This window comes from Eutrigla gurnardus (assembly GCF_963514095.1).
Source record: "Eutrigla gurnardus genome assembly, chromosome: 1".
Lineage (NCBI taxonomy): Eukaryota > Metazoa > Chordata > Actinopteri > Perciformes > Triglidae > Eutrigla > Eutrigla gurnardus.
The window spans coordinates 24034937-24050182 of record NC_139915.1 but is presented as its reverse complement, the minus strand read 5'-3'; the positions used below and the strand labels follow the sequence as shown (position 1 = coordinate 24050182).

Sequence of the window (15246 nt, the reverse complement as noted above, 5' to 3'; positions counted from 1 at the left end):
GATGGTAGTGACCGGTCAATCACAAGGTAGCCACCCCCTTAAGCATACCCTGCTTTATCATCAATTTTACTCTAAATGGGACCATCATTTACTCAATGGACATCATACTGTATTGTAGAGAGAATGCAAGTTTAAGGCACTGCATTGTTCACTGCTTGTCGATCTGATAAACAGATAATTTATGACTAGCAAATGAAACACATCAACTACATTACATGTGCACCTCTGTTTTTATCAGCTCCTATTTGTTTGATTAGGCTCTGACAGGCTAGTGTAAGCAGGTTTTAGTTCAATTTCAGAGCAACAATAGAATCCATGTTGGCATGAACCAGGTTTAGAGCATTGGGATAAAATGGGATATTGGTCCTTATCTAATCAGAAAAAAACACTTGATTTGTTTTAAACTGTACACATAAAGGGCAAATGTGCCTTATTCAGAGTTATTACAAATTAATGCTTGTTTCAGGGGGAAAGAACAATGATAACGAGGATGATTTGGCAACACTGCAATCAGACAGAGTACAGTGTTTTTTAAGTATCTAATTCATAAGCCAGAGGTAATGCATTGCAAGCCGGAGATAGCTCAGGCAAGTTGTGAGAGTAAACTATGGAGAGGAGGCTTTCCCTGCCAAATGAAAACAGCGTTATCGCCACCACAAACAACAGAGACTCTTCATTCCCTGTATCTGCATTTATCATATCCACACTTTCTTCAGAAATGGCACAATAAGCATGAAGAGGGTCTACCTCCTTTGCTCCCCCAGGAGCAAGCAGCGAACTTCACTAGCAGCAGACCTCTATAAATATTCCAAGCAAGGCTGACCTGGTTACAGAATGCCCTTGGGAGTGTGAATTAGCATCTGAATACGGACGCTGCTGTAGCCAGTTAAAGACAGACCTGGCAGGAGTGGCAGTACTGCTGAGACTCCCCTCACAGTTCTCACCCCAACCAGCCAGCATGCTTCAGAGCGTGAGTATGATGAGCACATGATCAGTTTGACAAGATGGACTTGGCATAAAGCTAATAAGAAGCGGTTATCGGGTTACATGTTGGTGCTATTTCTCAAGTAATGTAACAAGATTTAAACACGTGTCACATAAATGCATTCTGCATGTGATTTCATCAACTCTGAGTAAATGAAAGAGATTGTGTAAAATGTCAGGTAGTTGGTGGTCATGCAACATGCAAGGATTGTCGAGTATAGTTCCTTAATGTTGGGTTACATTGGCTATATTATGACCCAATGGGTCCTAATTCAGCGGCTTCATCCTTCGGGCCAGCTGGGCCCTTGAAGATCCTAAAGGCCAAAAGAAAAATCTCCGATATGAGACAATCTCGTCGACCGAGTTTTTCCTGTTTGCATTATCCCCTGTCGGATAACAACGGCTATGACATCTGGACTCATAGGTCAGCATTCATAGAACCAGGAAACACTAGACAAATACAGAGAGACTATAGAATGCTATGGACAAGTTAATGACAGAGAGATAAAGAAAAGAGCCAATACCCATTGGATAGAGGACAATTGGTCATGCTTCTTAATGGAGTCACACGCCTGGAGTTTACAGCATAACTCACCTCACACATGCACAAGTCAAGAATAGGAAGTGAGTCATTCATTCACTGAGTCAGACTATCGGATCAACTCTTAACTGTTCTCGACTGGTAGGCCAGCAAAAGTAATGTATAAGAATAGAAATAGACAAATCGCAGTCGATATATCTATATATCTATATACATCAAGACATTACAGTACAGAAATGCCAAAGATATATTTGAGGTGTTTTTGTAGTAGATTTATGTCGCCATGACATAAATGATCCACCAGAGAGCAATGACAAGTTTGTTTTTTAACTGTAAAATGTTCTGCTGCAGGCTATATATTAGTCACAGTTCTTTTGTTTTTTGTTCTTTTTCGTCATTGTTTATGTTAAGTGTAAGGTTTGAATTGTTGAAGGTCATTTGTAATTTTAAATCAAATTATTGGTGCATCTCTTCTGCCTAAATACTCAGTGTGTGGACATTAATGGGTTAACATATTTGTGATGTTGACTATACCTCATGTGAGTTGCGTTTGTTGTTCTTAATAGGTTCATCAGCAAGGCCATGTAAAACCAGAATAATTGAAGCAATCTCCTAATTTTCAGTCAGAGTTTCAGTCAATAACATTATGCGCAGGATGTTTGGTGAATGTGGTCACTGAAAGGGATTGTGCATCCATCAACCACACAGTCTTCAGGTCTAACCTGTATTCCTTTTAACTACAGTACCACAATTGCAGCTACATGTAGGTCAAGAGCTTTTTCATTTTAAGGAAAAATGAAAATTCCCTGGTTTCTTTTTCCATTCCTGTTGAAATACTCCTTTTCCTCCACTGAATCATTCTGAACGATTCATATAAGATAATATTCATATAATAATTTACGTAATAGCAGATCCAAGAGTGATCGAAAGGCTGTCAATTAATTAATAAAATATGGCATGGATTAATGTGCAGGCGTTACATTTTTCTCTCTCTCTATCTTAGGCCATCAACTATAATTCATTTTGATTTAAGACTTCTACTGCAATGAGCAAGTATGATACAAAAAGACAATTGGGACAATTGGGAGTATTGGGAATACTGAATCTTAATAATAGATCTTATTTAAAACACCACTGATTAAACATCAGTGACAGATGGAACATAATCAGTGGTAATTCTATATGTACAGACTTCACACTTGCTTTGTGTGTCTGCCAGTGTCGATATAATGAAACCCAATAGCAGACTGTTGTTTTTTGTGAAGAATATATGGTAGGTGTGGAGGCCAGCACTAGTGTAACTTATAGGGCCCTAGTTTCATGGCGCAGCGCAGGGTGGCGGAGCCGGCGTAATTCAAGTTTCGACCCGCGCAGCCTTGCGCACGGTCAGTTTGGCAGTTTGGTGGATCGCCTGCGCCAAGATGGGTGTGGCGGCGCAGCAGGGGGAGGTGTCACAGATTCAGCTTGGTGCAGCGGAAGTTTCGTGGCAAAAAGCCTCGCCGAGACTTCGCCGAAAGCCCGCCAGCTCCAACCTAGTCTACTCTTGGCGCAAGGCGCAAATAAAGTCCATTCATTCAAGGCGAATTACAGCTGGCAGAGTGGAAGTTTGGCTGACCGGCACGCAGTGCGTATACGTCACCGAGACCTCACAGGCAGGTTTCCACAGTTCCAGGCACATTTAAATGCAATAAATAATAGCAACAAACACTATTTAATGCAACTAATTGAATCAACACGTGAATTTATATCTATATAGATTGTCCCGTCACATATGACGTCAGATCAAAGGCACGCGTAACGGAAACTCAGCCTCTCGGACCAAAACATCTCCCTCTCTCTCTCCTGTTTTTTATAATATCGGCATTGTTATTATTATGATACGCACGCACAGCGCGTGATGTGCGTGGTGGGAGCAGCGGCGCTGCTTCTGTCATCGGGTTGTCAAGTGACGGAACTTGCACTGAACCTCCCCTAACGCATTAAAGGTGAGGAGAGGAGCTCATTTGATTGGTGAAGATCTGAATCGGCTGTATTAATCCCAGTCCACGCCTCGTCTCCCACTCACGCCTTCTTCTCCTCCCTCTTTCCCAGTTGCACGGGTGGGCGAGACGGGAGGTGTGCCTGCGCTAGCCTGCGCGGTGCACGAAACTTGCAAAGTCCAGGCGGACACACCCCGTCGGCGTGGTGCACGTGCGCTGCGCGCTGACTACGCCTAGTCTACGAAACTAGGGCCCATAAGGTCAATTGTTGATGGTAAATGATAAACATCCAGAACATGTTTTTCACAGTCTTATCCCTTGAGACACAGTACTGTCTTGGAATATGAATACAAAGTCAATGCCACCAGTAGCACTGCCATCCGCCTTCAGAGAGTCCCTCCTTCAGTTGTAAAACTCAAAATAAATTTCAAACTCCAAGTGCCTTCAAGTTGATCAAAGTCTGAGGTTCCCATGAATCCAACCATAATAAAACCACCTTGTTTCAAGTGTACGGCTTGACTCCATCTCATCAATGAAAGTTATTCACTGTGATTTAGACTTCAACAACACAGATGACCCGATAAATGTTAAGGATTACCAAGGATGCCAATGTATTTGTTTGATTTAGCCCATTAACAAAAACATATATCTTTATGGATTTAATTTCCCTTCCCATAAGCAGCCTTTGGTTAATTTTCATTTAAGTAAGAGTTTTTTGCTGTATCTTTTCAGTACAGTTCAATACATTTTTGCAGTATTGAGTATGAGTTACTGTTTTGGTTGTGCTGGTGTATTGCAGATCTTAAGCCTTATAAAATAGTGCAAATGTGAGTGACACAAACAAAGGAACGAAAGAGTCATACCCCCTGCCAGGATCTGCTGCTCCAGCTCAGCCATCTGTTTCCTGTAGGCCCTCAGTGCTGCCTCCTTGAATGTAGGTCTCATATGTTTCTTGGGTGGAGCCTCTGTAGGCTTCTCCACTGGAACATTTTTGTTTTCATCCTCCTGTTGTCGCTCCACTTTTTCAGACACCTCAGCAGCCTCATCTGTGATCTCCTCTACCTCCTCCAACTCCTCATCACCCTCCTCCATCTCCTCTGTCACATCATTGTCATCCGGTTCTTCAACGTCTACATACTCCACCATTGCATCATAGGCAGCTGTGTCCTCCGTCAGTTGGGTTTCATAATCCCCACCGTACTCTTCATCCAAACCACAGTCATACTCCAGAACACATGCCTCTTCAACAGTCTCATAGTCCTCTGTCGCTTCAAAATCTTGAAAGGTCTCAAAATCCTCAAAGGCGTCATTGTCTTGAGAGGCGTCAATGTCATCAGACACATCATATTCCTGAGAAGTCTCGCACTCCTGTGCAGGCTCATCTGTCTCATTAGCATTAGTTCTGTTCTCCAAGTTGGCTAATACCTGCTCCATAACTTCAACATAGTGAGTCTCATTGTCTACTGGTTGTTCCTGTGTTCCTGCCTTTGCACCTGCTTTTTCTCCCTCTACCTTGTTGAAGCTAGGCTCTTTTGAGGAATCTGAGTCTGCACCAGAGGTGGACAGGGTGCGGAAACGACCCATAAATGATGAGTTGGTAGGCTCTTCAGGAGGAACAGGGGTTGGAGTTTGAGGGCCAGACTTCCAAACAACCTCCAAAGCTGACTTAGCCCTCTGCAGTGTAGAGCCAAAGCCAAAACCAAAGGACTTCTCACTGAGATCAATGCTGAGCCTACTACTCCAAGACTTGGGAACCTCCTCAACCTTCTCTGTTCGAATCTCACTCTGACTGCGGTACATAGTTGTAGTCTTAGTCTGGGTCTGGTGAAAGCTATGATTGACATCCAGTTCGGGGAATTTATCTTTAGGAAGAACTTTGGGGGTTTCCTTAGGAGCATCTTTAGATGCTACTTTGGGTGCTACTGTAAGGGCTTCTGTTGGGGCGGCTTTAGGGGTCTCATTGGGGGACACTTTAGGACTCTCTTTAGGTGAAATCTTAGAAGCTTCCTTAGGTGAAATCTTAGAAGCTTCTTTCGGTGAAATCTTAGAAGCTTCTTTAGGTGGAATCTTAGAAGCTTCTTTAGGTGGAATCTTAGAAACGTCTTTTGTAGGTACTTTACCAGTATACTTAGATGCTACTTCAGGCATCTCTTTTTGGGGTAATTTTGCAGTTTCTTTGATAACTTCTTTAGGAACAACTTTCAGAGCTTCTTTAGATGCAACTTGTAGGGGATCTTTAGAAATTACTTTAGGAGACTCTTTAGGTGATTCTTTAGGGGACTCTTTAGGGGTTGAAATAGGGCTCTCAATTGGGGTTATTTTAGGGCTCTCTTTAGGTGACTCTTTAGGACTTTCTTTTGGAGTTATTGTCGGGCTAACTTTTGGGGTCACTTTAGGAGTGACTTTAGCAGCCTCACTAGAAGTTATCTTGGATGTCACTTTTGATACTTCTTTAACAGTGGGCTTTGTGGCATCTTTAGGTGTGAATTTAGGGCTCTCTTTAGGAAAGGCTTGAGAGGATTCTTTAGCTACTGATTTTGGAATATCTTTAGGTGACTCCTTAGGAGCTGCTTTAGGGGTCACTTTAGAGGAATGTTTAGCAGATACCTTTTGGCTTTCCTTTGGCGATATCTTGGTGGTTTCTTCTTTAGTAGCCGATTTGGTTTGTTTCTGTGTCACTTTAGCAGCAGCTTTAGGGGTATCTTTAGATACTATTTTCGAGTTTTCTTTTGTGATCATCTTATTTCCCTCCTTAGAATTCCGAGCAGGTGTCTTGATGACAGGCTCACGTTCTGTCACAGGAGCAATAATGTGAGTGGTTATAGGTGGCAGGATAGATTCTCTGTCAAGCATCATGAATTCCTCATCTCCCTCAAATTGCAAATCAACCTCCTGACATTTAGTGATGTTTTCCGGAAAACCAGGGATGGTTGATGGGTCAAAAGGACTGCTCACTTCTATGGAGGCTTCCAAGCCAGAATCAGCACCTTGCTCCAGATGATGCCAGTCCTTCCAGGGTGATAGGTCACCTTGGAGAGAGACCTGGGAGCCACTGTAGTGGCTTCTGTCCCCAGACATGCAGACAAGTCCATTGCTCACCCCACTGTCAATAGTTTCCGTAGTCTCAACCTCATTGTGTTCATATGTTTGATTCTCATGGCTGAGTGGTTGACTGTCGCTAGCATACCAGGAGGAGGCCATGTCTTCTTGTTTTCTCTGCCACAGTTCCTGATCTGAGGAGGATAGCAGGGAGCCGCCATTGGCCCGTGTAAAGTACTGACTCTCTGAAAAGTCTTCTGAGTATGACTGGCAAAGTTTTGAGCAGTCAGACTCAGAGCGGCTGAGTTTAGGGGTGGAATAGTCACTCTGGGAAAGCCAACCAGGGGTCAAATCAGAGTAGTAAGCCTTTGCATGCTTGTCTGGGTCATAGTAAGAGTCATCAGCATAGTGAACAGCGCCTGAGTAACCTGCTTCCTCTCCTGACCGACTATGGTCATGAGATCGCCTCTTCTCTGATTTGCTCTTGTGAGTCGGCTTTGAAATCACCATTGCATATTTATTTCTGCTTAATTCATCTAATTCTTTATCACTGTCCATTGAGTCCCAGTCATCGCTTTCCACCACTTTGTCCTTTCCTGAGACCTTAATATCCATGCTTTCATAAGTTTGTGAAGAAGACATTGTTTTGTCTTTCCTCTCCTTTCCTTCATGAGTTAAGCTATCAGTGGAGACTGTAATCCCTGTTCCTTTAAGTTTATAGCACTTTTTCAGGACTATATCCCTCTCTTGGGTTGTTGCAAATATAACAATAATAGGGCGGGGTTTTGCATTAGAACATTCTCTTTGTTGCCCTAACCTATGAGCAAGCTCAATTTTAATTGTTTTAAGGGCATCAATGAAACCCATTTTGTCTTTTAGTATTTTATATATCACACTCTCTGTTTTCTCTAGTCTTTCTTCAGGAACATTAAGGAACCGCAAGGTTGAATTATTGGCCTGGTGGCTAATTTGTTTTATGTAGTCATGAATATCACGTGTTTCTCTTCTAGACTGGACAAATCCTGAACGAAGCTGCTCAATCTCACTCTGAACTACTTCCACACTGCTGGAAATCTCATCAATGGAGCTTTTTAGGGCATTTACATGGCCTCGTAGCTCAGACAGTTCTGTCTCTATCTGGCTGATCCCTTGAAGCTCCTTAAAGATCATCTCCATGACATCCTGGGTCTGACTGATGCAACCCGTGGAGGAGGAGCCAGGCTCCAGGGTCGAGCTCTTTTGCTGCCGTCCAGCGCGATCCAAGGACTTACTCCGGATGCCCAAGGTTTTCCTCCAATTGCTCACTTCGGAGTCTGAGGAGACACATTCCTGACTCTTTTTCCATTTTCTTAACTTGCGTAGAGCACCCAGCCTAAGTGTGTGTAGACTGGAGCGTTCCACTCGTTCACCCTCAGAGCTGCCATCAGAGGGAGCCAAACTGATGAGGCTCTTCCTGTTTCGTCTTACTGGCATAGTGTGCGATTTATGCTCATCCAGTCGCCTGACAAGTTTTGTCTCACTCAAGGAGTCAGAGTAACTACTATCAATTGAAAGAACCTCAGGAAAGATACTTTCATTATTATTCAAAAAAGGGGAGTTTTTCGGGAGTCCATTTGCTATAGCTACACGATAACTGAAAGTGGGTGACAGGGATGAGCAGTCGTTCTTTCCGTCGTCTTCTTCAAGCGATATGTTACGTGCCGATGAGCATTTGGAAATCTTTTTAACTGTAGTCTTCAGTGTGGTAGAAAAAGTTAAATTGTGTGCTTGCAAATCAGTGGTCAATTTGGGCTCTTTATTTTCACTTCTCTCTTTCTTCTTTATTGGGTTTGCCAATTTCTTTGTAAACATTCCTTTGCAAATCTTTTTAATGTAGGATGATATAATATTTATTAGGGCAGAAACCATGGATGGAAATCCTGTCGACTGTTTTTATCATCTAGTGAAAGGAGAAGTTGGCTGAGAATACAGCGGTGGTGAGCCAAGCACAATCAACCTGTGCTTTGACAGTGGGATCCCAGCTCACAATCACTAACACCTCAGTCCATGTAGAGACTCACAAATACTTTTTTAATCCAGTGGCCTTCCTCCGAAAAAGGAACATCTCTCTGAAAGACAAAAAAAAAACAGATATTTACTTTTCAATTGGGTTGCAGATTCACAGATCACACTTAAACACAAACAGAACAAAATCAGAGTTATTACTTTGCAGGTACTGAGACAGTGGATAATCTGTTAAATCTTTAACATGCATACAGTCAAAATTATCACTGAGCAATTTCCAAATTTCGAACATTGGTTAAGAAACAGATGCAAAAAAAAAAACTAACCATTCATTTGAAACATTTTTTAACATTTATATTTTTATTAATGTCATAGTTTATTCAATTATTGTTAAGTGCATGTATTTACAGCAAATCCCACAGAGCATCATATTTACCCAACCTAGTCACTTCAACTGTATGCCAGAGGTGCTGAGAGAAAGGGAGTGAAATAGAGAGTGTATTGTTTGTATGCGCCTACGTTTTCGGTGAGAGTAGAGGGCTTGGTGGGGTAATCAATTGCATGTGTGTGTGTGTGTGTGTGTGTGTGTGTGTGTGTTTGTGTGTTGTGTGTGTATGGGCATTCATGTATGTATGTACCGCATGTGTGAGTCAAGGTCATTACACACAGGTATCCAGCTTCGACAGCAGCAGAGCCAATTATTCTAATTGCTTCAGTGTCAACAATACTCAAAGTGTTCATCATTAATGTATAGCTTCATAAAATAACCTGGACACATCAATAATCGTATTAAAATTACATACAACATATTATTGTTGGCTTTTTCCATGTATTGATTATAATCATGTTTTTACTCATTTAAATGATGATGTTAATGAATTATGTTGTTGTACATTTAATGTGACAATTAGTTTAATTGGAATGGCACAGGGACAGAACCATCCAGGTGTCATAATGCATATGTGCAGCAGAGTATGTAGTCACAAAGAGGACGAAATGGCCATCTTAGTCTAATTGAAAAGAGGCCAGAGGCTCATTGAATCATGCTGCATAATGTCAGGCTTTCAACAGCTTGCGGTTGCTTGGAGAGGTGTGTTTTTCCTACAGAGTATATCTGGCCAACTGAGTCAAAAGAGGGATGTTTGTTGTGCAGAGAATCTGACAGCTGCTTCATAGTAGTTCAGAGATATAGAGCTTGATGTGTCTACAGTCTCATGACCATTGAGACATGCTCGCTTCAAATGAGCTGTGAAGCACAGCATCACAGTTAGCTTTTAATGGAGGGCTCTGAAGAAGGACTATGCATTAGCAAATAGAGTTTAAGGCTAGGTTATCAGCATAGATGTGTTCTGCCAGATTCATGGATGATGAAATGTATCAAGAGGCTCGGCTATTTGTTAACTTCCCAGATGAGGTTTGAAGTAGGCCTGGGGTAGGAAGAACACTTTTTATTGAATGCAATACTGAAAGGTCTTGTGTGCATCTACTGAATCTATTAAGGTACTTTAACATACCGCAAGGTGTTATACAAATGTAAATGACTGATCCCTTGACAGTTTTATCCCCAAATTGTCAAAGTATAGTCACGGCTCAGTATGGTCTACAGTTGTAAAAATGAGACAAAATGCAGCATAAAACTCTGTCATTACAGAAATGGAATGACAACAGACTGAGGTAAAGAAGGATAACAGTATAGTTCATGGTATGAAGAGGTTCATTACTCAGCTCCCTTGTAGAGTGGCCTAAAGCCAACAGCAGTCTTTTGCAACTGACGGGTCACGACCCAAAACTGTCCCCACCATAAATAAATCACATTAGATATTATTTAAATACGTCCTGACATTGCCTCAACTACTTCCACTGACATCTTTAGTTCTCATTCAAACCTCTATCTGCATGTAAAAATAAAAAAACATAGAGGTGCCACAGCACAAACACAGTCAAAGTGTGTTAATCACTTAGCGGCTGAGGGTTAAGTGCCTTGCTCAAGGGCTCCTTTAGTTGTTAGGGCAGGAGAGTGATGGCGTATTCACTTACTCACCAACATAAGTGAATGTTATTTTGGGCATTTACTAGTCTAGATAACAGGAAGTGAAGGCTCAGGGTCAACACTCGGAGGAAGGATGTCAGACTTTGCTCCTCCCCTTCCGCTTTCTGTGTCTCCATTCTCAAACTCACTTCAAAACAACAGCAGCAACCTCAGGGCTAGCAACTTATACTTATGCCCGATGTTGATCCATTTTCTGACACGGCCGTCATCAGTTGGAGTTGTTTTGATACATTTCTTAACTCTGGCAGAGGCATGCGCCAGTGACATTGACTTGACTGACGTACCGATCCGTTCCACTTCACACGAACGTCGCTGATATAAGTTTAGCATTTTTTGGCAAGAGCTACAAACAGCTAGCAAATCATGGGTGTTTTTAATTAGTCCAGTAAGCTCCTCCAGAGCTAGTGTGTATAGACAGGCTTCACCACTGGGTCACCGACCATCAAATTGTGTTTTTGGTTCTCGTTACACAGTCAACATACCTGTTTTAAGGTTTTATGCAGAGTTTTCTTTTGCGGGGAATCAGCCATGTTAATGACAGGGCTCGACGTTCCATCGAAACAAGTTTCCTCCCGACCCTATTTTGCTGCCACACCACAGCAGCTTTCAAAGCTTAGCACCGCCCAAGACCATTGTGATTGGTTGATATAAATACAAACGAACCAGAGCATTTTTTTCCCCGATCCCAGAGATGCGATACACTGTAGCCAGACCCTTGTACTCTGGAGAAGGGGCTGGCAAAGCGAGATTAGGCCCTTACAGACCATACTTGATTGACATCTGATACCTTACTGTCTTGTTTGTTGTGTTTGTTTGTAATTGTTATGGAGGTGGACATGTATGTGTATATATACATATATGTATACAAATATATATTTTTTTAATTACTTCCAATCCAATGTGTGTAGTCTTGGACACATCTTTGTGATCCAGCTGCGAGGGGTGAACAGAGAGAACGGTCTCTATTGCTGAGAATTGGAAGTTGTGTTCATAGTAAATAATCACACGCTACATTCTATTTACCATTCATTGTTCTGTTCATCCAACAACCCTGAATACAGGATAAGCGGTAGACAATGGATGGATGGATGGGTTCTGTTCATCATCACATTAAAATAGATACTTCAAGGAAGTAAGTTGTGCATAACATGTACTACCCTTTCAATACATATGATGGGATTTGTAAAATTCATAGCCAATTTTAGGAAGCGTATTTAATCAAAACATTTAAATGTATTTTTAAAGAGCATCTTGTTGACTGACTCAACTGTCATGGAACATTATCATATAACACTACACAAAATAAGCCTAATAATGACTGCCGGTTAATTTTGGCCAATTATCTTAATGCGTTTGTGATGCAAATGTCCGCAATGTACTTGGTGTACTAAATTGAGCTACAGCTACAATCATGGCTGACAGCATCTGCAATATGTCACTGTTTACTGTGGCATCAACTGGAACATCACTTATATAAAGCATGTGGCTGCACTGTCAGGACAAATAACAAGAAAAGAGTATAGTGTTTAATGAGTGTTGATTACCAATTAGGGGGCTGCCTTTCTCTTTACAGAGCCAGCATCCTGACATCTGCATGTTCAGGTTTGACAAATGAAGCATCCACCCTCTTCCAGAGCTACAGTTGATACACAAATGACTTGATAATACCCACAAGGTATTTCCTGTATCGTCCCATTAGGGCGTAATGATACAAGAATTAGGAGAAATGGATGACACATAACTAGATCACTGCATCCCACTCGTGTTTATTATGAACTGGACACAGAACCTGTAACGACATGGCTCAGACTCAGGACGCAGGAAATGGGCTACAAATGAAATGTTACCATTCATTTAATGCCATCATGACACGCACATGTGTGAATGAGATAACATGTTTGGTTGTCTAGCTCTAGTATCTTTGTTATTGTTCATTCTCGCTTTATAGTGTAATATAAGCAGATTCACTGTGATAGCGTAGAGATAAGTGGATAGTAGCTATTGCGTATTTTATAGCATAAGTCATAAACATTTAATTTATGTAAGAAGCATGTGCTCACACTTACACATCCTTTCCCCTACAAGCCCCTACAATAAGTGGCTATGGAGTTTATTACATCATATGGTGTGTTCAAGCATGGCGTATGTTCCATGGGCCTGTGGAATTGATGTGATTGCTTAGAATTTCTCTGTAATTGTTTTTTCTATCCTTATAAAATGCTTGTTCCAACCTTTACAATTCAAAGGATATGTGCTTTTAAGCAAGGAACGGAACTCCAGTCTACAACAGACTATGTAGAATATTGTTCTGTAATCAACTTGCTTGGACAGACACTGTCAAAGTGTCCAAAAAGTAGTTGCCTGCGACTCTGACAAAATCAGGAATTCCTGTGGCCCCTCCCATTTGTGAGTCAGAGTAGAGAAACCTCCAGGGAAGAGGGAGCACCCCAGCCACACCCACTCCCCATGCTCAGAGGCACTGCTACCCCCAGGCCCGATATTAATTACCAAGGACCTATTTCCCCACTTTTTCCAAATGCCTCCGATTAGCAGAGCCCTCCAAAACAATCCACTTCTCAGAGCGGTACAGTCTCTACCACTCTCCTTTTAATGAGAACGAGTGTCAGTTGGAGGCATGCTAACCTATTTCTCACAGTAGTACAATCTGCTCTTCTCTCCTGATGAAAACGCGAGTGAGCCAACAATTTGACATGATTATGCTGCAAGCAATTATACTACATGCAGTGATGTGCTGCTCGCTCTGTTGCCATTCCGGATGTGGCTGAGGAATATGTTGTTGAAAAGCTTCAGAAATGGTGCAAATAGACGCGAGATGCTCATGTGTTACGTCATATCTCCAGAACACATGATTATGGATTATGGCCGAGTGTGGATTGGTGTTCATGTGGGTGTGTGTATGACTCCCGTGTGTCTGTGTGTGCAGCCGTGCATGCACACCCATGTGCGCCATGCATGCCTCCATGCATCAATGCTTTCAAGCATGCATTTGCTGCTTCCAAGAGAAGAGCAAAAGCGTACCAGTGGGGGATGAGCATGTGAGGGTGTGTGATCATATTGTCCTCACGCCCATCCTCGGCTACATTCTGCCTCCCTTCTCCTGACCTGTGTATTTCCCAACAGTGAAATATCCGCCTGCAGCCCTCGGAAACCAGCCAACATCACAACAGATCGTCTCGCCTCATAAATCTAAATATTACCTTTTCTTTGGCTGGCATGACGAGAAGCAGTCCCATCGCATTTGCTCAGTGTGAAACAACAGCATTGCTCACATGCATTCATGTTGTGCATTATGCATAACAACATGGTAAAATGTTAGAATGGGAGCACACGGGACATTTGTGAAACAGGCTGTGTTTGTATCAGATCTGGATTTTAGGATAAACAGCAGCACAGCTGAATGACATTAACACCTAATTTTTGTGTGACATGTTTGCTACATCGACAGATGATGCCATCTAACCGCATGATTCTAAAATAACGTTTCATTAATCCACTGACAGGGCCACGGAGGGAGGGGAGGGAAGCAACAAGATGATATAGAATTAAGTGAAACAGCACCCCGCCATGCAAACACGCATCCAGCGCCCAAATCCTGCACATACCTGGTTGTGTCAAATCCCCGTGCAGGATGCCAGCGGTAGTGAGCACAGCGAGCCGAGTAGAGACGATTCCCTGCTTTCAGTGAATGGTCGGCGCGAGGAGAGCAGCCGAGGAGGCGAGGGAGGGAGGGAGGGAGGGAAGAGAGCGGCTCGGTGCGCAGCTGCCTGCTAATACCAGAGCTCACAGCATCTCTCCGCGTCCGTCAGACTCCACGTCCCACAACCCTGCCTCCGCGCACACACGCACCTCTCCTCCATGCCTTCCGTACCCCGCTCGCGCTCCGCCGCTATGCTCCCCTGTACACGTTATGGGGGACCGACGATGATGCTTTTCAGTGCCGCAAGTTGCTGGGCTTTTTTTATTTTCTCCACGCTTGACAAACGCACACGCACCCCTGCTCTCAGACAGTGTCACAGCACGGGATGTCTAGTCCAAAACGGGGTGACGGGTGGTGGTGGTGGTGGCGCTGATGGGGATGTAGACAGCGGGCGCTGCTCTTGGCTGCCCAGACTGAGGCTCTGCTCCACGGCTGGAGAATGTCTGTCCCTCCCCCTATACTAAACTCTCTCTCTCTCTCTCTTTCTCTCTCTCTCTCTCTCTCTCTCTCTCTGCTGAGAGAATCGAGCCTGCACACGCGCGCGCACACGCACGCGAAATGCCTTAAGTGAGGGGAACGTAGATATAAATGGAGGCAAGGGGGGGTGAGTATGAAAGTGTGTTTTGGTGTGTAAATTATTTTTGGCTAGATAACGGTATGATCACACCACTTCAAACACAACTCATTCCACAAACATGGGCTAAGTGTGATGTAATAGGTCAATAACCCTGGAGCACCGCAGACACATGGAGGAGCAACGTTAAACTACAGAGGCATTGCTTTCATTTTTCGTCAGGACTCGTGCGTTTGTCACCGCTTTTGTGCGCGCACGAGCGAGAATGTTTATGGGCATGCCTCCGGGGCACGCGGAGCGCACTTTCATCTCTTTCTGTCAAACGATAGCACGCACGCACGCACTCTTTATGATCCG

General features: G+C 43.1%; 1 protein-coding gene across 2 annotated transcripts in view; it reads right to left on the bottom strand.

Moving 5' to 3' along the window:
• The window catches only part of LOC311029546 (protein unc-13 homolog C-like), a 102954-nt gene extending 88492 nt beyond the window's left edge, over positions 1–14462 (bottom strand). The window contains exons 1-2 of one of the 2 annotated variants that reach the window (XM_084034741.1): positions 14221–14462; positions 4368–8651 (exon numbers count right to left, since the gene is read on the bottom strand). In XM_084034741.1, coding sequence (XP_083890867.1) covers positions 4368–8451 — 4084 coding nt within the window. In that variant the 5' untranslated portion in view covers positions 8452–8651; positions 14221–14462. The remainder of the gene's footprint in view (positions 1–4367; positions 8652–14220) is intronic. The other variant, XM_084034742.1, reaches the window with a different exon arrangement.
• Positions 14463–15246: the final 784 nt, after the last annotated feature.